Genomic DNA, 25898 nt, shown 5'->3' on the forward strand with positions numbered 1-25898 from the left:
AGAAACATATCACTTTAAGCACCCTCCACCCACACCACCAAACCTGTGTGAGTGTGGATGGCTGCAGATCAGGGAATTCCACATTTTATGCTCTTCCTGACAAGACCAGCTCGCCCAGATGAGCTCTGTCCCCCCTCTGCTCTCTGTTATAACTCCATTACAAAGACTTAATTAAGTTTCCAGCCAGTGCTCTGGTACTGTGGGCACCTCACCTCACATCAACATTGTGATCCATATAGAGAGCATAAACATACAGCTGGCCCTTAAAGGATGAATTTGACTTCAGCACAATCGATTGTTGTTGTTTAGATGTTAGCAGTTTCTTTGAGTGACCAACAGGGGGCGCTGCACGCTAATTGATAGGCATGGAGAATTGGATAGGGGATATTTTTGTGTTTGATGTGACTTTTCGCTCTCTGTGAGAAAAGGATTTGTTTTTTTAATGATGTTCTAATTTGCCTTTTTACCCTTCACATTTCTCATCAGTCGCCACAGATCTTTGGATTTGCCCAATGATTTACACTCTGTCCTCATGAAGCTCACCTGGTAAAGATGAAAGGATTTCAGTTGCAAATAATTGGCAAACTATGACCTTCGTTCAGTGTCAATCAATACACAAACGACCACTAGTATGCTGGTGAGCACACATAAGTCATATTTTAAAAAAGTTATTAGTTTCCTCTAAAAGTAGGTTATTTATTCAGTATTTGGAGTAAATTGAGCCTTCATTTCAGCGTGGATATTAGGAAGTTAGTGTTAATTAAAGGTGGGTACAGAGAATTTATAACTGTTTTTACCTTTCATTTTCCTGTTAGGACATGCCAAACCTCCCCTGGACACACCACCTACAGAACCATGTCAAAGATATATCCATATCTACCTTTGACCACTCACTCACTTTGAGTTTTACATGTTGATGGAGAGCAGATGTCTGTAAATATGACATCTAAAGCAGAAAAAAAGCAAAATTTCATAATTATCTATGTGCTTAGTAAACTTTAAAAAAGTTTGTTGACCATGCCTGTTTAGTTTCGTTTGTGTTTGTTGGGGCGGGAGGAGGAGAGGTGGGGTGTGCGTAAAGTGTGCGCCTTGTTTGGAGTCATATTACGCACAGGCATGGAGAGCAGCGCCTGGGAGGGACGTTTTTATATGTGGAAAAAGGAATAGCCGTCTCTCTCTCTCTCTCTCTCTCTCTCTCTCTCTCTCTCTCTCTCTCTCTCTCTCTCTCTCCTTATCTCTCTCTCTCTATTCGGGGTGTTTTTTGGGGGGCGCTTGCGGAGAGAGAGAGAGCGAGAGAGACACCTGCACTCTCTGACTTCGCCTTACTTCACAGAGCAAACAGGCGAGCCTCGAGTATTTAAGCTGTAGCCTGCACTTATATCGCTGGAGTCTCCATAAGTTGTAATAATGTTAGGCAGCGGCAAGTCAGCGACCACCAGTCCCAGACAGCAGAAGAGGAAAGGGGCCGATAAGACGATGGACTCCGTCAAGAGGCTCGGTAAGAGAAACTCCAAACTTTTTACCTTGAGGTTTAAAAAAAACACCATAATGTTATTTAAGCGCTTTAATGTGTGTCTGTAGCATTATAGTGAGGATATGTTCAGTGTGCAGAGTTTTTCTCCTGTGGACAATATTCCCATAACATCCTTGATATGAATTTATATGAGTGTGCAGTGATTTTAATACGCATTTTATCACTGTTACACTCCTATCATGTTAATATTAATTATATCCCTTTACAAGAAATTATAGGATTGCTTATTTACGTTCTGGCTACTGATGTTCTTACTTATTTGATTATTATTTGTTATAATTTAAAGCCTGAAATATGTGTTGTTTGTTCCTGACGCTCTGTTTTTACTGTTTGGTCACGTGCTTGTGACCTAATAGTCCGGTTGCACCCCAAGTAACAGTTTTATTAGAGAAAACAGCAAGACTGATTTCTAGTAGCTTTCCTTTTAAAATGACAGTTTGCTGGTAATCAGCTTATAATGACGAGCTGCTGACACATCAAACGGAGCTGTAATGGACAGTGTGTGTGTGTGTGTGGGTGTAGTTGCAGTGATCATGTGTTAATGAAGAGCTGGACTACTCACTAGCCCACTAGTGTGATTCAGGCTCCTCACCATCCCAGCCTACATCAGCCCTCTTAATTCTTAACTCACACCCCGCCCAAAATAGACACCTGCTGAGCAGCAACAGAGCACCTGTCAAAATCTCTGGAAAGACACTTGATGTCCGGATATCTGGCACACTCGTTGGCACATTTGCTCTTTCTTTTAAAACTGTTTGAACCTGTGCCATTTGACTATTTATTCTGCACAAATATAACATATACTTGCAGCCGGTATGGTAGTGTAAATGGGTTATATGTTCTTTATGATCTTTGGTGGATTTACAACAGCGTGACATCAAGAAACGGAAAGTTGTTTATAAGATAGAAAGAAAACTTTTAAATACGTGCAAAACAATGACTACATTCACAACTTCAAAATTAAATAATGTGCAGTATTTTACCCCCAAAGTTTCTCAGAAATCCTACAAGTAATAACTTTATGAAAGCTGAGAGCCTGTTTATGTTTATTATGTTCATTATGGCATTCAAGTAACTAAAATCTTGCTCCAAAACGTTACATGACTAGAAATGATTTTTAGAGCGGTGTGTGTGGTCCAGGATCCTCACCGTGTCACTGACACAGCAGACTATGTTGAAACTCTGACGCTACGTGGGCGCTAGTTTGAGCATTACTGCTGTTTGAGTAACGAAACTGTATCTCTGCGCCTGAAAACGTACCATGCAACTGTCAAAGCTATATTTGAGTGTCCTGCTAATACTGAATAATGAAGCCAACGGGGTCATCCCTCCCCCGACCCCTCACCGCCATGTGTCTCCATAAATCAGTCAAGTGGCCTTTAACCCACCGTGCCCTAACATTTTAATCCTTTCTTACATCAAGTGGAAAACACTGTGTAGTTTTGTCATTTTACAGGCTGGAATGAAGGGAGTTCAGTGGTTGTGTGTGTGTGTGTGTGTGTGTGTCATGTGGTGTCATAGGACTAGTCCTGCATGTTTTTTTCAAAGGTTTCTCTAACAGACTAGTTCACTTACTGTAAGCCTTAAGAGGTGAATGTCATCTGTGAGGCTGAGATTTGTTAGTTTTGAGATAATCTGTGTTTGAGTTAGACAAGTGCACATGGTTAAATATATGCCACAGACGTCCCAAGGGGGGTGGGGGGTGGGGGGGGGGGGGGTTGGGGGGGGTTGTGGGTTTGATTTCAGCGTGAGTGTCCAAAGTTGTCGGCAGTGTTGTTAACTCTGGAGATCTGTGTCACTGTGACAGTAGGACGCTGCATTTAGCTTATTGAGAACAAACAGCGAGCCAGCGTATGCTCAGAAATTACACAAACAACATCCGTGATTCTTTTTTGTGTGAAGGTTTGGCCTGGAGCTGCTGTATCAGAGTTCAGAGCTTAATGTGTTTTCTTTGGGAAACAGTCAACTTAAATTAAATAGTAATTGTCTTGCTAATTAAAACAACTTCAGAGGTTAAAAGTGAAATTTGTTGCAAGAAGGTGCGTTCTTATATTAGCAATAATAACTGTTTTATAATCTAGAAAAAGGCAATTCTATATTTTTGTTTATTTGATTTGATTTATTGATTGTGTGCAGTTTTAAACATTAAAGATGCACTGCACCGGAGTTAGCTCGAAGCTAATTTGAATCCGTAGTCCCTCACAATCAAAACAGACAACAGCACAACAACAAACAGTACAAAGCAAAAAAAACAAACAAAACAAACAAAAAAAAACACACAGAACACACCATACAAAATACAAAGCTACACACAAGAGCACATCACATACCAACAATGTCAATTACAAATTAATAATGTAAGCTAGACTTGTTGTTATCACCAATAAATCCCATGTAAAGAGCAAAACCAATAATGTGCATTAATTCATAATTGTAATGATTCTACTGAAATGTGTCTGTAACACTGAGTATCTAACACTGTCAAGTACCAAAAGCTGATTGGATAGAGCAATTAGGGCTGCCAACTAATGATTAATTTCATTATTAGTTAATCAGGTGATTATTTTCTCAGTTAATTTTGATTAAACATGGCTCAACACAAGAGGGCCAACTCCTCAGGTCAAGACTCAGCAGTTTACCTACACCTGAAAGATGAGGGACACTCTTTCAAGGACAACAGTGTACATTGGAAGTACACAACAGCACTTATCCCCCCACCTACAATGCTGCCCTTTCATCCCTTCCCAAGAGGATTTAACAACCATTCACATTTGGCCTCATGTGACAAACTCCAATAACTGTGGTTTACACTTGGCCTTAGGTGGCTCCAACAACTCTAATGACGGTCATTACAGCAGCCAGGAGCATTAACAAACCAAGTGGTATCAATGACCTTGATAACGATACCACACAGTTTAAATACCTGGGACTCCCCACCAGTCAGTCAGAACTGAAGAAGCCCCTTGGATGAGAGGCAAAACGTCTTCACGTATCTACAACCAAGTCCAGTTGCACTCGATTCAACCCTCCTTGGATAACCATGACCTGGATGACTCCTCACAGACTTCTTGATTAATTCATTAGTCATTTGGTCTATAAAATGTCATAAGATGGTGAGAAATGTTGATCCCTGTTTCCCAAAGCCCATGATGCATCATCCAACAGTCCACAACCCAAAGATATTGAGTTTATTATCATAGAGGACAAACATCAGAAATTATTTACATTTAAGAAGCTGGAAGAAGAGAATTTTGGCATTTTTTCTTTAAAAATTGAATCAAAAGGAATCGTTGCAGCTCTAAACTGATGCTCTGCACTCTGTGACACTTCTTACTGAAGATATACAGTTGAGAGAGAGAGACAGAGTGACATAGTGCCCCCACTCCCCCGACAGTGTGAGATACTTTAAATTAGGACCCATGGCAGACATGAACCCAGTGTGTACACACACACACACACACATATATATGTATGTATGTATGTATGTATGTATGTATGTATGTATGTGTGTGTGTATATATATATGTGTGTGTGTGTGTGTGTGTGTGTATATATATATATATATATATATATATATATATATATGGAGAGAGAGAAAGAGGGAGAGAGACAGACAGACAGACAGACAGAGTGCCCCTACTCCCCTGATAGTGTGATACTTTCAATTAGGACCCATGGCAGACATGCACGCACACACACACCCCCACCCCCCCACCCCCCACACACACACACACACAGACATATCTGTGTGAGTGTCCCTATATATATCTATCTATAGCCTTTATTTATATAGCAGTTTTCAATAACGAATTTACAAGCACATCACAGACATAAAAACTGAAGATACACAATGCAATTACTATTTAGAATAAGTTCAGTGCAATCAAGAAATAAAAAAGACAATGAATGAAACTTAAAAAAGAATAAATAAATTAATAATTAACTCTCATCTTACCAACATATTTAACATACAAGGACTGCCAACTGGAGTCCCTGGAGACATCAAGAATAAACTACTGTAAGACAGTAACAGATTAATATTGTTTTAGAAAAGTTACAGTTAATTTGCATATTGTGTGAAATGGAAATAAATACTATTCTCAATACAAATTGCAGCTTTTATCCCAAGAACAATCTTTCCACAAAGCCTTCAATATAACTGACAGAGTGCCCCGACCCCCCCTGATGGTGTGTGATACTTTAAATTAGGACTCATGGCAAACATAAACTCAACACATACTCATATATCTATTAAAACTGCATAGATGGAATTGAGTGCTTTTGACTGGGATCCCCCAGGACCCCAATACATTGGGTTTTGTTTTTTTTAAAAAAGCACTAATTAAAACAGAAACATAAAACAATGATATGGGGTCACAGGGAACAAATTGATTGACAAAGTCATGAAAAATTGGAATGATAACAAAGAACCTGTGAGATATGACAGAGAGTAAATCTCTGGTGTCTGCAGGTACCCCAGTCGGTAGGATTAAGGTTAATGGTTTCTGGACAACAATAGAGCTGTATGACACAGGAGAATAACAGGCTTTGACTACACAGACAATACTTGTCAGCAGGATCAACTCATTGATGGTTTTGGTCTTTTTTATTGGATTTTCTTTTTACATAAAGGATATTATAGAACAAAAGCTTTATACACTGCATGATAATATCTTGTTTATTAATGAGCAAATGCATGATGTATCATTCATTACGATAGTCAAAGAGAATGTGTGACCAAATAGTGCTTAAATTCAACTCAATACAAAGAGGCTGCATGGCTTTTATGTTCAACTGTGTGCTGTCCAAAACGATTGGCAGTAATTCTGCATTTCCAAACAACACTCAGTTTGTTGCTAATCCTTTTTCCAGGGAATCTGTTGTCAGATCAGTCAAGGCTGCTGAGAGTCTCGACTCCAAAGTGCAATCCTCTTTTTTTTTGTCAAGCTTTCCTCAGATCATCTTCTTTTTCTATATCCACTGATTTTTAAGGTTGAGATCTCATTTTCGTTAAAGACAGGACTTTGATTTCAGAGATGCAGAGAGCACTGCCCTACTTGCCGGCTGCCCCCCGTCTCATGAGGACAACTGTGGGACAGAATTGAGAAAACTGAACTAACCCGTCACCCGCATATATATTGACAACACCCTAACTTGTCTATCTTTATGCAAGTGTAGAATCCTTGCTAGCCGGCTCTCGTGACAGTTGTTATGCTGAGAGAAACGTGAACCATGTCCCAGGAGGAGCTGGTATGTGGGCCTGAGTGAAGAGGACTCATGCAGACACTATTACTGACCAGCCTGGAGGCACCATCGCCACACCCACCGTCGATACACCCTAGGAGAAATATGTCTTCTGGGATTCATCTGAATGTTTATTGTTTTTTCTGCAGCTGATTCAGCAGACGCTTGTTTTCTTTTTGCTTGTGGCCACTTGTTCACACATGGAGCTGTTAGAGTTATTCACCAGGTTTTTTAGAACTTCCTTTGCTAATTCCAAGAAATGTTTTTTTTGTTTTTTTCTTTGCTATGTTACATCAGCGTGGTTGCTAGCCAGTCGGCATGCAGGGCTTTGACCATCTGATGAAGTGGATGTCAACAAGATTTTCTGCGGGAGACGATGAAAAGAAAACACAATTCGGCTGTCTTGCCTCAAGGATCATGCCCATCCCTCCCTTTACATACTTATGGAGAGGCTTTCAGAAACACATAGTGGATTTAAAATGTGAATGTGCTTCTGTTGAAACAAACTGTGCATAGAAAACTCTGTTGTCTGCTTGCTTCCTTGCTTGCAGACTTGTTCTCACTTGTTCCATCCTGGTTAGATATTAAAACAGTGCAGGTAGGAAAGCAAGAATGCGGTTGAGGCTGGAGAGCCGATAATAAAAGGTGAACCGGTGGGTTGAGACAGAGGCAGTTTAGGCTGTTTGGGCAGCTTAACGTAGTCAGTGACCTGCAGTTAATCAGGTCCTTGTGCTCAGCTTGTGGGAATGCCTTGCATGTGGTAACAGCTTGGAAAAACAGGGTTGTTATGGACGGAGGGCTGGCAGGGGGATTTCTTTGTGTTCGACCCCGAGAGTGGGGAGAGATCCACGGCTGCACCCACTTTGTTTATAATCGGGGGGAGGAACTGAGAGCGGTGTCTGTTGTGCCGTAGCTTCGGGGGCCCTCCGAGGATCTCTGTCAGCCATTTGGCACTGACAGCGTGAGGACCTCACTGTGATTTTAGGGAGAGAGAGAGAGAAAGTATGCCAACTGCGTCTGGACAAATCTTTAGAGGTGAGCAGAAGAGACGAAGAATTATTTGACAAGAGTGAGAGTTTGTTTAGTCTTCTCCTCTGAATAGTCCTGAAAGAGAAAACAGCTCAGTGAGAGGTCCTATTCATCCCAGCAAAAGAAGCAATGAGGCATAGCTGAATGTCCTTTATTAACAAGTCTACTGTAAAACTGTCTGTCATAAGAAATTACAAATACTGACCAATAAACTTGCAGAAAGCAGTTTTCTGTTACAAGGGTTGCACATTTAAAAATGACAAATGACAAATTTTACACCGTCACTGTCATGCAAAATGTGAATTTGGACCTTCAAACCTGTTTTGAACCTGAATGTCTTATTTCAAAAATATTTGTATTTGCCCCCAGATCAAATTTGTCTGGGAGCCTTTGTCACAAGTCATCCACTCTCTCTGTCTCCACTCATTTCCCCATATTTCCCCCCTACTGGCAAAATAAAGACAAAACACTGCTGTAAAAACACCAGATAAGACCAGATACATTGGAGAAAAAAACATCTAAAACAACTCCATCCATACCACTGCAAAATAAAGAATTATTGGGATTTGAAAAAGAAAAAAGTTGAGTGAATTTTACATGATTTGACTCTGCTTTGCTTTGCCTTTAGTCTTGTGTGAAGTGTCTATAGATACAGAAATGTCCATTCCACAGGATTGAATTGGACCATGCTTCCTTTGTGGGTCTGACATGTTTGAACCTTTGGAATGAGAGTCAGGGAAACCACTGTGTAAACACGCTCCACAGGTCCTTTCAACTTCAACCTTGCAGTCCTCAGCAGCTTTAGAGAAGAGTGAAAAATGTCCATGATGATTTCCTAGAACCCACATTGACATCTTAAAAACACTTGTTTTGTCCGACTAACGGCCCAAAACTGAAATATATTCAATTTTTAATAATAGAGAAAAGAAAAATGCAGTAAATCTTGCATTTTTTTGCTTGAAAAATGGCTTAAATATCAATTTAGAGTTACTTTATGTAAGTATGATATGATCAATACTGGTTAATCTAAAAATTTAAACAGTAAACTGTACAGTATAGTGTATATGTCATGTGCTATTATGTCACTGGGCTTTAACCCACTCTGTCAACTTAAACCTGTATTGTGTGTGTTGACCATGTGTATAGATCCCTCAGGCGTCTCGCTTTCATTTGTTTTCTCCTATAACATACCTTGATTCTGTCAGTGCTCAAAACAAACAGTGACACTTGCCTTTGTCCTGAGGCTCTGCATTTCTTTAACTACTAGAGTTGTGTCAAAGTCATTCATAATTAAATTTCCATCACTGGTAACAGCTAGGGAAAAGTACGCATGAACAGCGCAGCCAGACAAGCACTGTTATTGTTACAACAGCCACCTTTTCTGCTGCCTGGTGACCCGCTCCTGCCCCAAGAGAGAAATACATCTACCAATTATTATTATTACCTGATTCACACACACAGCATTCAGTTTCTCTTAGCTCTCTCCTAAACTTAAGTTGTTCATTATTCTGAGGTCATAAACAGAAGGAGTGTTCCTTTCATCTTTTGTGCAAACTTTGTTAAAGCATGAAGTCACCTTTCAAGACACTCCCTGACATCTTCACCTAGTTTGTTGTGCGGTTTGTATAGAAAACAGAAACTTGGGTTTAAGGTATAAGCAGAAAAGTGTTGACTATATCTATGAGGTCAGCGTGACGAATACAGCCAACAAGGTGTGTTTTCAGGGAAATATTAGTGCTCATTTTTTCACCCACTGTCTAAGCTCTCAAAAAAGAAAAAAACAATTATGTAGTTTGGTTAAGTGGTACTTAAATAAGGCAAATGCGTCACTGCCTGCTCCCAGGAACAAAAACTCACCTGTAAAACCACAGAATTTCTTTGACTTCGAGTTTGTCAGATATTTTTACACAGTTCTTTACTTTTGTTCTTTTTCATGGCCCTTAATGAATTTAGCAATTTTGCATATCCTCGTTATTTGAAATGGACTTAACTGCCACTGTGGAAAAAAATAGTCAGGGAGGGACGATGAGTAAGTGACAAGACAGTATGAACTTATGATGAACCTCCTTAGACTCATGCAAAATAAACCTGTATGTCATCACACGTGTCCAATATCTCCATAAAATTCCACGAAAGTTAAAGAGAAACTTGAGTATTTTTCAACCTGGACCCTTTTTTCCCATCTTTTTGTGTCTAAGTGACTAATGGGGACAACAATTTTTGAAATTGGTCCAGTATCACGAGATTTCAGAACAAGACTTCTCCTTGAGCGAGACTTGGTTAGACACAACGACAAACAGACCAGATCACTTGAAAGATAAAAAAAAAAAGTCTTATTTCTCTGTATGGTCCTTTCCATAATGTTGTCAGACACTTATAATAACAATGTGAGCCTGTCAGTGGCAAAAACAAGCGCTTTTAGTGGACTTACATTGACGGTGCACTATTGCCCAGTCGGATTACATCACAATTCATTTCACGGCTGCAGGCTGCAGCGCTCTCACTCAATACTGGACCAATTTCAAAAATTGTTGTCCCCATTAGTCACTTAGACACAAAAAAAGATGGGAACATAAGGTCCAGGTTGAAAAAATACCAAAGTTTCCCTTTACTAATGACAAAAGGTCAAACTGAATCACACTTCATCTCTACATTTTTTTGTTTTTTCTGTGTGTTGCCCAGGGCTGCTGGACAATGAGGACATACATGTGATGATGAAGGGCTCCAACATGGTGAAAATTCGCTCTCCGAGGTGGCAAAAGAACCGAACCCTGCGGCTGCTGGAGGACGGACTCACCGTGTGGTGCGAGTCCACCAAAAGCTCCCGAAAGGCCAAAGCCCAGCAGACGTGTAAGTACAGCTTAAACCGGCCTCTGTGGTCCAGGAGAGTACAGAGAGTGTGTGTGTGTGTGTGTGTGTGTGTGTGTGTGTGTGTGTGTGTGTGTGTGTGGGCTGGCCAGAGCAGAGTACTCATCAGGAGAGAGGATTTAAGGTGGAAAAGAGGCAAAGGACCAAGAGGAAAAAGGGACTCAGTTATGAGAAGTGGTTAGGGTGAAGGAGGAAAAAAAGGAGCACTGAAAGTGAGTGCTCATGAATAAGAATTGTTCTTCTACAATGAAGGGTTTTCATCTTGCAGAGAGGAAACTTAAGCGTTATCAGATTAGGAGAAAGGGGCTTTGCCTGGAGGAAGACTTATCTACAGGGGAGTAATGTAGAAACAGATGAACGGGCCTTCCAAAAGTCCAGTAAAGACTGGGATGTGAGTCACTGCGCTCATTCAGCCAGCTCATTGTTCAGAGTTGTTGAGCTGTTGTATCCTGGCTTTATCTCATGCCCTCTCCTCTACTTTGCCTCATTAAAGGGATTGCTTGTTTCCTTGGTAAGTGAGGAGACTAATCATGAGCTCTGCAGCCTGGCTAACTAATGATCATTTGATATGTATGCACCAGTTCATAAAATGGATACGTAGACTTGTTAAGAGTCAGGTAAAGTATGCTGGATCACTTCTGACATGTAAATACATGTTCAGAAGGTGAAGCTGGCATGAGTTCACTAATGCAGGCGGTTCCCACGATTCACAAAAAGTGAACTCCGGGGGGGTTTATCGTGTATGATTGTGTTGTGGAGATGTGGAGATGTAATATTTAATCTTTGGGTTTTGACTGCCGATGAAGAGCAAATCTGATCACAGATGAATTCGAAGACACGCAGCACAAAAGCCATCAAAGATTCAATTCACTCAAGCCAGAAAAAACAAGTCAGTCTTGATGGTTTCAGGGCTCAGCACAGAATGGAAACAGCTCTAGTCAAGGTTGTGAATGACCTTAGAATGAAAACTGATGAGAAAAAGCTCTCTGTGCTCGTCCTGTTAGATCTCAGTGTGCTGCATTCAATACTGTAGATCATAATATTCTGCTGGACAGACTTCAGTACTGGGTTGGTCTCTCTGGCGCAGAGTTAATTGGTGTTATCATCGACTCTGACCTAAATTCTGAATGTCACATTAGAAACGTGACTAAAGTGTCCTTCTGTCATCTGAGGAATATTGCCAGAGTCAGACCGTTTCTCTCCCAGGCAGACACAGAAAAGTTAACATATGCTTTTATCTTCAGCAGGCTGGACTATTGTAACACTCTCCTGTCTGGTGTGTCTAAGAAAGCTACTGGTCAGTTACAGCTTGTGCAGAACGCAGCAGCACGTGTTCTGACGAAAACCAGACAGAGAGCCCACATTACTCTGATTTTAATTTAATCAGGTCATTGATTACCTGTCTGTCACAGAGCTAATTTTAAAATTCCTTTATTGGGTTTTAAAACACTGAGTTTGAGTGTCTTTGCTCATCTTATCTGTCTGACATGGTTAAGACAGTATGAGCCTTCGAGGTCCCTTAGATCCTCTGGCTCAAACCTCTTGATTGTTCCTGAGGTCAGAGCTAAAAGGCACAGATTTTGTTAATTACGCCCCAAAACTCTGGAGCAGTCTGCCTGAGGGCCTAAGGGGCTCTAAATCTGTTGAGACTTTCAAACGAAATCTTAAGACACATCTTTTTACCATCGCTTTCTCTAACTCTATCTTTTTTTCTCCTTGTTTTTATTGTTTTATCATAAACGCTATGCTTATCTGCTTTTATGCTTTGTGTTGTATTGTATGGATGAATTGTGCTACATAAATAAAGTGTATGATGATGATGATGATTATTATTATAACTGTATGAAGCTGTGTAGGTAGTTCCGGTTTTATTTGCCAAGGTTTCGAAACCTACTCTGCTTAGACTCGTTCCACCACCCTGATTCAGTGGAACTGGGTGGAATTTTGTTTGTGGGTGTTTGTGACATTGGAAATTTTAACCGTAGTGTCTCTTCCCAGAAACATTGTCCAGGTTACTCAGGATAATCCACAGATGTCACTGTGAATAGTGTTAATTTAAAAGAAAATAGAGCTCTCACTAGACTTCAAAACTGATTTTAAGAAAGTGAAACTATTTGCATGGCTAAATAGGTCATAATTTGGTTGACCCGCCCTTTAAAGATACATCTACTGATTGGTGCTGGTGCAGAGGGGAATCTCTGAGATCAGGGAGTGAAGCTTCTCACTGACAGGGGAAAATATGCGTCTGGTTATATCATGTCTACAGGAGGAAGCTTCACCTTTTTTCTTCCCGTTTGGCCTTTTATCAAATGTAAAGGAAAAGGGGAAACAATGCAACATTTTAAAAAATAAGTGATTTTAATGGTTGCTGTCACAGCAGGTAATGAGAAACATAAACCAAAGTAGGTAGAAATCAAAACATGGCAGGTCTTAGACAACTTGTTCAGTGGTCGTGTCAACAGTCAGGCATCCTTTAAGGTCCTATCTGTTTCACTTGTGTAAACACAACTTTGCCCGCCACCTTTCACATACAAACCCAGGCCTGGCTCAAATACAAGATTACCCTTCCTGGAATAAAATCATAAACTGTTTTACTGCTGTTCTTTTTTAATAAATCAGGATTTTATGTTCTTTTTATTGGTATTGGTCTTTCTTTATTTGGCAAATGAAAATTCTGCTTCCCAGAATATTTAAGCCATTAGATGTGATGTAAATAATTCAACTATAAATGCAGTTATTCTCAGTAAAGAAGTAGCTTAAGAGGAACTTAATACACATCACCTTTTACTTTCAATTGCCTTCATTTTCAAATGAACACATTGTTTTACACTGCCAGTAATGGGAGTGATGTAATGGGATGTTAGGTTCGAGCATGCATGGTGAACCTGCTGATCAAGTTATTCAAGGAATCGATATGAAGATGTCAGTATGTTAAGGAGGGCACAAATCTTGTTATTGCTTGCTATTACAGTATTTCAGTTACACCGGTGGCCTGACTTATAGAAACACAGATGCCTGGAAGTATAAATAAAACAAGACACACTGATTGGACTGTTAATGAATAATAATAATATAAATTCTAAGAAGATGGTGGTTTAACAGGAACTCATCAGCTCTTTTAACCTCAGCTGAGCTGTTTCACCTGCATCATATTTTATATGTTGGTCTTAAACTGACATTAAATTTCAATTCTTGGATGTGATTCTTATCTTCGAGAAAAAAATGTAGTACTGCAAGATAGGGAGGCGTCGGCTGACATGCATGAGCTCAATCTCTCCTCCATCTTTTATTTTCTTCCTTGTTGCTTGACCTTTAGCTTTCCCGCCTCCCCTCTGTCTGTCTCCTCCTTCCTGATGTTGGAATGCAGTTTAAAGCTAGCCCCCTCGAGCCTTATAGATTGGGTGGCTGGGTAGGTTTGTGGGTCAGCGGGTGGCGAAGGCCGTCTTGATTATGCTGCAGCCGCGCCAGAAATAGATGTGAGTGGTCGAGTTGCAGTGTGTAACACTCCTTACGATGATGACAACAAGCAGTGTAGCTCCCCTCCAGTTAAATCACGAGCACAAGTTGTTTTTTTGGTTAGAGGCATTTGTTTTGCACATCCATGCTGTGGAACATGCTGTGAGAACTAGATAAAATACACAAATCATAAAATGTGTCCAGTGCAATACAGAGCATCCTCATAGAGAATAACCATTAAAGGAGATATCTCACAAACTATAGCTTACATAATCAATTAACTTTGAAGGCTATAAGCTGTTAAACTGTATCACAAGAATATTGGTTCCTCTATGGAAATATTAGACAGGTCCTTTTAAACATACAGAACGGTGACAAATTAAAGGAAAAACCAACATAAAGTGTCTTAGTAAGGTGTTGGGCCACCAGAACAGCTTCAATGCACCTTGGCATTGATTCTACAAGTCTCTACTGAAGGGATGAACACCATCCTTCCAAAAGATATTCCCTCATTTGGTGTTTTGATGATGGTGGTGGAGAGCGCCGTCTAACACGTCAGTCCAAAATCTCCCGTAGCATGGAAACGTTAGGATAAAGGTGATCACTATGTACAGCTACGTATTGATTTGCGACCCTTCCCTCTAAGGGGACAAGTGGACCCAAAGCATGCCAGCAAAAAGTCCCCCACAGCATAACAGAGCCACCGGATCCCCACACTGTTGGGGTCAAGCATTCAGACTTGTTCCGTTCGCCACACATGCACTCACCCTCTTGTCAAGAATAAGGTGAAGGATGACTCATCTGACCGTATCACTTTTTTTTTTCCAGATCTCTGTAGACCAGTGTCTATGGTTTTTGCACCAATGAATTCTCAAATGTGCATTGATCTTCGTAATGAGGGGTTTATGCACTGCAACTCTACCATAATATCCCTCTCTGTGTAATTGTCGATGGACTGTTCTTGCTGACACAGTCTGATCACGTCCTGCGTTGACACTCTCAGTCACCCGAGGAAGAGTTGCTCTGTTTTTCTTTACATATCGCACTAATGCACAAACATCAAGGTCATCAAATTGTCAACCGCAATTTCCAACCCTCTTTACTGATGTCTCTCCCATAGATCTAACCGCAGATGTCGCTTAACACTCTAGCCAGTTGATCAGTCTTTTTGACTGAAGCTCCTGCCATCTGTGCCCCAACCATGAACCCTCTCAAAGTCACTTAGATCTCTTGCCATTTTGATAGAAAATCAGAATCAACTGGGCCTGCTCAGCATTTTCATGCATGCTGCAGAGCTTGATTGGATGTTAACTACTTAATTGTACCACACAGGAAGCATCTGCATTCGTCATGTTTCTCCACTCATTTATTCCAATTTTTCCTTTACTTTGTCACTTGTCTGTTTGTTCTTATGTGTATGTTCTTAATCAAATGTATTTAATGAACTTAGGCTGTATAACTGTCTCTGATGGCAGCTCCAAGCAGTGTAAGGGCAGAGTGACCACTTCAGCAGGCAGATACAGATATTGCAACACCGGCAGGCTGCTGAGCACCATATCTGTGTGTGTCCGTGTGCGGGATGAATGCTTGGCTCGGTTCCTCTTTTTCCTAGCTTCAGGTCTGACGCTTACAGTTCAGCGCTGCGCCTTATGCTCTAAAGCACTTGGCAGATAATACAACACTTAACACTTCTGCTGTTCCGCACACACGCGCATGACACTTTTACCATGTCTCTGGGATAATTGCAATGGTGGAATGTGGAGTAATTTTGAAGAGGTGGACAGCAGAGGCTTTATGACCTCCAGCAAGAGAATGAGGCTATTGTCAGGGCAGAAACACTTCTTATTGCCCAACTGAGTGAATACCACGCTGCAGGCATCCTAGTGCAGAAATAGACGAGCTCTAGTGCTGAATCAAGTGTGTTGTGTTAGGCTCAGCAAGGGAGTCAGTGTACGTTTGTGTTTGGCTGCCTTCGCTGGGCAGAAAGCGTCGCCCGGTTTCACCAGAGCCCTGCAAATACGAGATTTATTGAGATCATATCAAGTTGTAAATCTCAGCCTTTTCGGTGTCAGATAAGATGTTACCTCGATGAAAAACTCTGTTAGAGGATTATGTACTCGCAGAGCGGTGAAGCGTTCTTTCCAATGAATGTTCTTCTTAAGCAGAAGCAGGAAGGCTGGAAGCCGATCAGACAGGAAAGTCAAATATAAGAGAAAAAAACATGAAACTTACTGTAGGTACAATGAATATGAATGAGAAAGTCGTCGCATTGCAGGTTAAAATTATCCTGTTGAGATGTGTGTTAAGTATGTGTTATATTTGACAATCACGTTGCCGTGTCAATCCGCCCGGGGAAATTTATGATTCCCTAAAAAAACTTGACGCTTGACCTTTAGCTGGTTTGCTTCATGTGTTATTTTGATCTTAAGCCAATGCTGTGTTTACACAACAACACAAGAGCTTTCTTTGGCCTTAACTTTCTTTTCTTTTCCTCTCCTCTCCTAGTCGCGGTGACAGAGGTGGAGTGCGTGCGTGAAGGCTGTCAGTCCGAAGCGCTGAAGCGGCTGTCCGGGACGGTGCCCGAGAACCAGTGCTTCACGGTGGTTTTCAGAGGAGCCAGGAAGAGCCTGGACCTGCTGTGCCCCTGTGAGGATGTAGCTCGGCGCTGGGTACGAGGGCTCCGCACCTTGAAGGAGCGCGTGGCCAACATGACTCAGACGGAAAAACTAGACCAATATCCTGCCCAATTTTCAATACGCTAGATTAAATATAGTGCAGCTGAGAGTGCATTGCTATGGTGACTGACTCTGGCTGTCACATGCACTATCCCACGTCCACAGCATAGCTAAGATGAACAGTAATGACTAGATAAAAAAGCCCTGTCTAAATATAGTCTGACTATCACTGTTAATTACAATCCCTCATAGCCAGAGGATTGTGAGTGTAGGTATCAGGTAGAGCATAACATTAAGATCACCTCTGCTCCTATATATGTTTTTGTCTCCCTCAGTTTCTTTCTTTCTTTTCTTCAATTGATAGTTTTGTGAACATACTGTACATTATCTAGTTATCTAGTTAATGCTATCTTCTATCTTTTGCTTTCGTTCTTTTTGTTTCGTAACTCTAAAGATGTTTATCTTAAATGGTTTATTATGTAGGTGTGGACTTCCTCTCTTACAGTTTGCACAACTGCACGTGCACGGACTACAATTAGTCTTGTCGCTAACAAACTGATTGACACATTTACAAGAGATTTCATGGCAAAAGCTTAATTTTAACCGGTGATTTTTGGACTCTACAGATCGTCATGTTAAACTATGTAAACATCAACAAAAGCGGGCTTTTATTTCAGTTAACCATCATAGCCGTTTTCATGACTAAAACTGAGTGAAATTATTGTATTTAAAGGTCCTATGCTGTGAAAAAAATCACTTTTCTTGCCTGGCTGCCTGAATTTGGGTTAGTTAAAGTTAATTAATTATAGCCCTTGATCAAAGGTACATTTTCAAACAGATTTTACTGGCACACATTAAAACAATAACCCTTTCAAGTTGGCAGGGAATGTAAGAAAAACCCTTGGACAGGTACACTCTTCCAAGTCAAATAATAGGTTGCAAAAGGGCAATAACAATAAAAAGCCACAGTATGACAGAACAAAGAGTGTCTGATGTCTCTCCTATATATCAACACCCACATGATGAAGCATAATCCAACTAAGATTTGAGTTTATCTTTGCACATTATGAACTCAGAAGCTCCCCCTAACTGTATGCTTTGACATTAGTCTTTAAGTTTTTTTCCTTAATCCTCTACACTTGGATCCGTGGCTATCTGCGGCGAGCGGATCAGAACCAGGATGGCAAGATGTGCTACGATGAAGTCAAGCATCTGCTACGGATGATCAACATTGACCTGAGTGAGCATTATGCCCGCTCTTTATTCAAGGTGAGGGCATGTGAGTTCCTAGTATCTGTATCCTGTGGTCAGTAAATATAATTCATGTGAGCTGAATTCTGAAAGCGTACGAGTGTAAGAAGAGAGGGACTAACTGCACAGGGATGATATTTTTGCTAGTTAGGGTCGTATCAGCTTACTCTGACACCCTGGAGTCTAGAGTCTGTGTTCAATTACCAAGCCAGCGGCAAGCCAACCACCAGCCCCCCTCCCTCTTATCTTCTCTACAACAAATCAAGAGCCAGTTTTTTTCTTTATTGTGGAGGATTAGTGTCTGCTATGTCCCTCAGCTCTCTATTACAGCCGAATTGTTGGTTTTATGCTCCTTCCTGGTGCAATTTCCAGTACTGACCCTCCTCAGAGAACCATATTCTTAATGTAAGTACACACAGCTGGGTTGAATTATTACAGAGATGTTTTCCCCACAGGGAATTTGAAGCACTCCCAAAACAAAAGCATACCATGTTAGATTTGTGTCTACATTTTGCCCCGTGTGTTCGATTTTTTGTCCACTCATCCCTCTCCCCCTGTATCCCAGAGGTGTGATCGATCCGGTGATGGTCGTCTGGATCACATAGAGATTGAGGAGTTCTGCAGAGAGCTGATGCGACGGCCCGAGCTGGACGCTGTGTTCAGACACTATTCAAGTAATGGTTGTGTGCTCTCCACTGCTGAGCTCCGTGACTTCCTGGGAGACCAGGGCGAGGACGCTTCGTTGAATCATGCTCAGAGCCTCATACTCACCTATGAGCTAAATGACTGGGGTAGGTCCTAAAAGCACTCATTAAAGGCTTTAAAGGAATAGCACACAACATTTTTCACGTAAGCACCAAATGGTGATTCAGGCTAAACCTGTGAAAGTTTATGCTACTCCAAAATCTGAGGCAAAATCCTCTGCTGCACAAAAAAGTGATGCACTTTATGTTTTCAGTAGTGACAGTGGTTTGTTTAAAGGAGCTAGTTAGCGTGATAGCCACCATAGATGAAACAAAGAAGAACAAAACACCACCTATAAAGGATTTCCAACGAAATAACAGAGAGAAGAAACAAGCCTAAAAAGGGCCCATTCATTATTACAACCTACATAGTAAAAAAAACAATATTCACAATGTAAATAAATATGATATACATAGGTTATATATTGTATAAAAATTAAGCAAACTTATACAACAGAGGTTAAAATATGTTTTATGTGTTTTGTAGGATATTTAGGAAGGGCAATAGATCATTTTAATCAACTGAGAGAAAAAGTTCCATAAGTTAGGATCATTTATCTTATTGAAAATTACCTCTGCTAATGAGTTTAGGAAGATGATGAAAATTAGATGTCTTCTTGATTAAGAGTGAATCTGGGAATTAGTTTGAAAGTAAGACAAGAATTGATCTGAAAGTTTCCCCATTTCTGAAATAAAGGAGCCGATGGAGTGCAAAGATTTGACAACTGTTTGCCCTCCAAGTGTTGTCAGGTATAGTAATAGCTATATAAAATAATAGTATATATATTTGTATATATACTGTATATATCTGTACTCCTGCCAAAAAGGAGTACAAAGCCAGGCTGGAGCGTGATTCAAGCACCAACGACCGTGCAGTGGTCTGGAACACATTCAAGACAATCACAAATTACAATAAGAAAAGCCCTGCAATCACCCCATCCCCTGGACCAGCTGACGAACTCTACACCTTTTACATTAGGTTTGAGAGGTCCCCTATCACACACACACTGATGGCCCATTGTCTGGGCCACCCCCTTCACCTCAGGACCATCAGCCTACCCCCCCAACCCATCCCAAGAATACAATCCAGAGCCATTAGTTATTGACTGCCTGCCTGACACGTCCAGCACAGTTCAGCCTTCAATACTATCCTTCCCAACCGTCTGCACACTGAGCTACTACAACTGCAGGTACCCCGCCCCATCTATAGGTGGAAATCAGACTTCCTGACCAACAGGAAGCAACAGGAAGCAACAGGAAGCAAAAGGTGTGGCTTGGCACCCACCTATCTGCCCCTTCTCACCACCAACACTGGAGCTCCACAAGGTTGTGTCATCTCCCCATATCTTTACTCTCTGTACATCAGTGACACCTCCAGCCACCCTTCCATGAAGCTGGTCAAGTTTGCTGCATCAAGCGAGCTCACCAGAGGATTCCAGTTCTACAGAACCACCATCGAGAGTGTCCTCGCCTCCTCCATCACTGTGTGGTACCCTGCATCCTCTGCCCACACCAAATTCAGACTGGAACGCATCATGCGAACAGCCAGGTGGCTCACAGGCCAGGAACAGGTGGCTGTGAGCCCCCCCACCCCACCCCACCCACACACACATGCACTTTCACACACACACTGTATGGGATGGTACAACGTCTACTATGGGCACATACGTCCTGCCAGGACTGTGCAACATGAAGCATACTGTACCATATATTATTACTTAACTGTATATTTATTCTTGCTCCTAACTTGTATATATATTCTTATTTATGGTTATTTTATTCTATTATGTTTCTCCTCCTACTCTCATTTTTTCTTAGTGTGCTTTTCTATATCTTATTCTTTCTTGTTTCACTGTGTTGTGTAACTAAGTCAAATTCATGTGTACATTTAGCAAATAAAGTGATTCTGATGATGAATGTCAAGTTTTTTTTGTGAGAGGAGGTGGCTGTAATAGTACTTTTTATTTAAAGACTTAAATTAAACCATCACCAGTTTTTCTGATAAGCCCACTAATTGATAAACAGCTTGAAAAAAACATTTTGCCATTTGTTGCAGCTCAGAAGAACCTGTTTATGACCCAGAATGGTTTCGCCATGTACATGCTGTCCTGCGAGAATGATTTGGTAAACCCTGACCATAAAAGAGTCTACCAGGACATGAGCCGCCCCTTGGCCCACTACTTCATCTCCTCCTCGCACAACACCTACCTAACCAAGGACCAAGTCACCAGCGCCAGCAGCACCGAGCCATACATCAGGTGTTCAGACACAAACTCATCAAACAGCACATATTTTATTTTTTCTATATCTGCTTGAAAATCTTTTATCTGTAATCATCCTGTGATGTAATATTAAGCATTCGTCTGTCACCGACAGGGCTCTGAATCAGGGCTGTCGCTGTGTGGAGCTGGACTGCTGGGATGGAGATAAAGGCGAACCTGTCATATACCACGGCCACACTCTCACCTCCAAAGTGCTGTTCAAGGAGGTCATTGAAACCATCAACCAGTACGCCTTCAAGGTAAGAGAAACCTGATTTGTTATCTTTTGCTGAAGTAAATCCTCAGCTCTGACAGTTTGCAAACTGCTCCTCCTTACTGCTAATGAATTAAGTGAGAAGTCAGTCAGTAAACACATCCAGATTCCTAACTTCTGGCCTTCACAGCTCCCTACACTTCTTGTGGTTACAGTTGCATACTTGGCACTGAGGCAACTGTGCAGTACTTTGACATGTACTATTGCATTACAGTGTACAGGCCTTGCATTGCTATTATGTGATCTAATTGCATTTTAATGGCTTGGCATAAGATTTTTTCTGCATTCCTCCCCACAGGCGTCCCCATACCCTCTAATCCTGTCCCTGGAGAACCACTGTTCTGTGGAGCAGCAGGCTGTCATGGCCAAACATCTCCGCACCATCCTGGGAAGCAAACTGCTCACCAAGCCCCTCAGTGGCCAGCTACAGAAGAATCTGCCTTCTCCTGAGGTATAGAAAACACAAACACACACAGCTGGAACCTTCTTCAAAGACCTCTGGCTGTCCAGTTTTCTAATGAAGTAATTTGTTCCCATGACCTTCTTTGCAGGAGCTAAAGGGGTGTATTCTAGTAAAAGGAAAGAAACATGTTCCTCACCTGGGCCAGCTGGGCAGGACCAGCAGCTTTGCCAGCTCTTCAGGCTCAGATGATGAACAAGCAAGCAGCATTAAGAACACACCCAAGAGGGTCCCTGCAAAGGTCAGTTCATGACAACAAGTCATTATTTCTTTGCAAGCTGCCTGAGCAGCTGCTAACGTGAACTTTTTAGATAATCAACCAATTTTCCTTTTTGTTTTCCTTTGCCCTTCCCAGGTCTGTCCTAAACTGAGCCCAGAGCTATCAGAGCTGGTGGTGTACTGCAGGAGTGTCCCGTTCAGCGGGTTTGAAAATACATCTGAAAAACTACCAAATGAAATGTCCTCCTTCTCTGAAAGTGACGCCCTCAGGCTCATCAAAGACTCTGGTACAACAGCAGACATAATTGCATCTTGACATTATAGAGAGAAAGTCAAAAAGATTTGTATAACAGAGCGTTACTGCTGCTGATTCTACAGAAAATATAATCAGCCTACAGTGTACCCTGGCATGTGATTTTCTATCTTTTCATTTGCAGGAAAGCTTTTTGTAAGACACAACAGCAGGCAGCTGAGCCGGATCTACCCCTCTGGCCAGCGCCTCCAATCATCCAACTATGATCCTCAGGATATGTGGAACGGTGGCTGCCAGATGGGTTAGTCTTCCAGATCGAAGCTAGGATGCTGTTCTCATTGTTGGAAATTAAGTCAAATTATTTGAAAAACATGATGTGGTCACTCCGTAAATTCCAAAGAAATGAAAAAAGTAACTCCCCCGAGAACACACTGCTACATCACAACACATTGATGTCACTGGAATTTACTGATTCACTGACTGTAATTCAGTGTTCACTCATGCTGAAATGTTTTCTGTTGGCGTGTCTGTAATCAGGTTTGTCATGTTACTGACTGCACTCTTCTCTGTTTGCTGTGCAGTGGCTCTGAACTTTCAGACGTCCGGGGAGCAGATGGACCTGAACCAGGGTCGCTTCCTACCCAACGGTCACTGTGGATACGTACTGAAACCCAGCTTCCTGTGCAGTGCCACGTCCAACTTTAACCCAGAGAACACGGGAGGAGGCCCCGGTCATATTCCCACCCAGCTGACTATACGAGTGAGAGGTTACTTATTGGAAACATTCTTACAGAGCATTTTGATCAGTTGACTTAATGTCATCTTAAATTATGCTCATAGTTTGATATAACACATGACAGTATGCTATTGTCTGACAATCCTGCAAATTTTGACATACTTTGTTTTCCCCGATCCATATACTTCATATACTTTTGCACTCTATTTACCCAATATTGTCCTTGTGTTTCTCCATAGTGTCATTTTACTGTTGTTTATGTTGTCTCATGTTGACATATATTGCATGTCTGTCTGTTCTGGAAGAGGAATCCCTTCTCTTTTGCTCTTCCTGAAGTTTCTTCTTTTTTCTGTAAAAATGTTTTTTTAGGGGTAGTTTTTCCTTTATCCAATACAAGGGTCTAAAGATAGAGTGTGTTGCATGCTGTACAGATTGTAATGCCCTTCGAGGATTTGTGTTTTGGGACTACACAAATGAAAAATGACTTGACTTCAGTCAGAACTTGATATGCAAACTGACTAATTACATTTCCTTTTCAGGTAATATCTGCACAGCAGCTGCCAAAAATCAACACAGAAAAGGCTAGCTCCATTGTGGACCCACAGGTGTGGGTGGAAATTCATGGGGTGGCTATTGATAACGCAAAAAACAAAACCCACCGCATTGACAACAATGGTAATGCACAATAAAGCAACGACAGTTAAGCATTAAGCTCATATTATTAGCTGTGTGGATGTTTTAAATGATTGGTTATGATTAATGATTACTGTAAAATAATGTAATGCTGTATTATTTTTTTCATTATTGTCTTATATTGTCATGATGCAAAAGCAGGAGGTAACAGATAGCACCATTTATCTTTGTGAGACCTGATTCTATGCAGTGCATTTCTTTGACATATTTTTGTAGGAGCCTTTCCTGTCCAACGCCATGACTGGTTTGTATGAAAGGCACAGTACTGGATGATGTATTTACAGCTCTTGTGTGCCCTCTACAGGTTTCAACCCACAGTGGAACTGCACTCTGAGCTTCCCACTGCAGGTCCCTGAACTGGCCTTGGTGCGGTTTGTAGTGGAGGACCACGATCACACTTCAAAAAATGGCTTTGTGGGACAGTTCACTTTACCTTTCATAAGCCTACGCACAGGTGCTCATTAACATCCCCTCCACATATTATAAAACAGTCAAAACAGTCAGAACGTTTTTTATAACGTGTGTGCCACATTCTCTATTCTCAGGTTATCGACATGTTCACTTACTGAAGGCGGATGGTTCCAGTCTGTCCCCTGCCACACTCTTTATCCATGTCAAAGTTACACGCAAAGGAGTTCCCATCAAAACTGTGTCAGCGTATAGCCATTGCTAAAGGCAAGGAATGACATGCATCTGAACCAGATGGAGAGCTGCATTCTTCTAACAACAAAGGTCTTTGGAAAAGGAGCTGTGATATGAGGAGAGAGAGCAACTGCTGCTGCTGTTGCTGCTGCTGCTGCTTCCCGCCAGTCTCCCAGTCCAGACCTCAATTCGTCCAATTTACACTGAGCCACTTCCCCAATGCAAGATGTCGTTTATCAGAGATGAAGAAGCGCGTTGGCTCTCAGCAAATGAATTGCCTCGGGCTGGATAATGAATCCATGATACACTGTGGGAGTATCTGGTCTTGTCAGCGCTGAGTGCTCTAGAAACAGCAGTGAGGCACTGACGACTGTAGTTCATGAAACACCCTGATATGTGACGCTGTACAAAACAGTTCTTAATGTTAATTCAAATGTGTAGGAGTTTATTCCATATCTGAATGAAGTTATGTTATCTTACACTTTTGCATTTTTTATACTAAAGTATTTGGTTTTAACTTACAGAAAGATGGTAGTTTCACTCAAATAGCACTTACTTGACTGCCACATAAGTGTTAATAATTAGATGAAATCATGAAAAGCTGTTTTGTTACAGCTAAAATTTGAAAAAAATATAAATATTACTGCAAATTAATGTTTCAGCACTAACTGTGATGTAATACAGATGTAATACTGTTTCAGTGGTTGCCACGGGATGTATTGTTCACAACGGTTGAACAAATTCTCAGAGTTTAATTCAGCAAGTCTTACTTGAAACTCCAGATACTCTTTGGCACTTTCAATGTCTCTTAAGAGAAAGACTTTCTTTTGAGATTTCCACAATGTGTGAATGAACTTGAAATATAAACAGTATTATGTTGCAGATAGATCTTAAAAATGTAACTTATTGTATTTGCATCAGCATCATTTCACATAATGAGTTTATTCAGTCAAATTGTGTTTGACTTTTGAGGATAACTTTTGCATGTTTGTTTGTTTCTTTTCTATTGACAAGCCTGTAACATTTCTTCGTTGTTGCCAAAATCCAGTTAACCAATTGGTGGTTAAACTCTATTGCAATAATCTAATCCAACCACCATTTATTGTAGTGTACAGTGGATCATTTAATACTTTCATAAGGATGTTCCCTGCTAATAAAATGGTGCAGTAATGACAGGTGCTGCATATAGATTACTGTAATTACAGTGTCTATGATCAGGATGAGATTCTAGCATGTAACTAACCAATGGTGAGTGAAGTATAACCTTGCAGTGTTAATGTTTATAGCCTTTGTACTGTGAATGGCTGTTGGTATTATGTGTGCAAGAGAAAATACTGTTTTCATAAAAGAACTAATAACACATCACTGTGTGAGGCCTTCTGTTGTTTTTACAGAGAGATCAATATAAAGGAATACACCCATGTTTGGTTTGCATCTAACTGTTCTTTAAGTACTGAGCAGCTAAGCTCACTGCAAGTTGTTAAGCTGCAGGAGATCTAGAGGGCTGATGAACTGCATGTGGGCCAAGGCTGAGCCAAAACCATGCAGGAGGCTATTTGT

General features: G+C 41.1%; 1 protein-coding gene across 1 annotated transcript; it reads left to right on the forward strand.

The window, feature by feature from the left end:
- The first annotated feature begins 1196 nt into the window (after nucleotides 1-1196).
- plcd3a (phospholipase C, delta 3a) lies at nucleotides 1197-25700 on the forward strand. The gene is made up of 15 exons (XM_044330581.1): nucleotides 1197-1498; nucleotides 10490-10657; nucleotides 16637-16865; nucleotides 17946-18075; nucleotides 18623-18848; nucleotides 20857-21058; nucleotides 21177-21321; nucleotides 21634-21786; nucleotides 21887-22036; nucleotides 22151-22301; nucleotides 22452-22568; nucleotides 22849-23027; nucleotides 23543-23678; nucleotides 24001-24150; nucleotides 24242-25700. The coding sequence occupies exons 1-15, from the start codon at nucleotides 1408-1410 to the stop codon at nucleotides 24367-24369; spliced, it is 2355 nt and encodes a 784-aa protein (XP_044186516.1). The 5' UTR covers nucleotides 1197-1407; the 3' UTR covers nucleotides 24370-25700.
- The last annotated feature ends 198 nt before the right edge of the window (nucleotides 25701-25898 follow it).

This window comes from Thunnus albacares, chromosome 17 (assembly GCF_914725855.1).
Source record: "Thunnus albacares chromosome 17, fThuAlb1.1, whole genome shotgun sequence".
NCBI classification, from domain to species: domain Eukaryota; kingdom Metazoa; phylum Chordata; class Actinopteri; order Scombriformes; family Scombridae; genus Thunnus; species Thunnus albacares.

What these genes read in the sequence shown, in the direction of transcription:
- plcd3a (XM_044330581.1), top strand. Translation starts at nt 1,408, where the DNA reads ATGTTAGGCAGCGGCAAGTCAGCGACCACCAGTCCCAGACAGCAGAAG. An exon ending in ATGCCCGCTCTTTATTCAAG is followed by an intron (nt 18,076 to 18,622) that starts GTGAGGGCATGT and finishes CCTGTATCCCAG; the next exon opens with AGGTGTGATCGATCCGGTGA. An exon ending in CCACCCAGCTGACTATACGA is followed by an intron (nt 23,028 to 23,542) that starts GTGAGAGGTTAC and finishes TTTCCTTTTCAG; the next exon opens with GTAATATCTGCACAGCAGCT.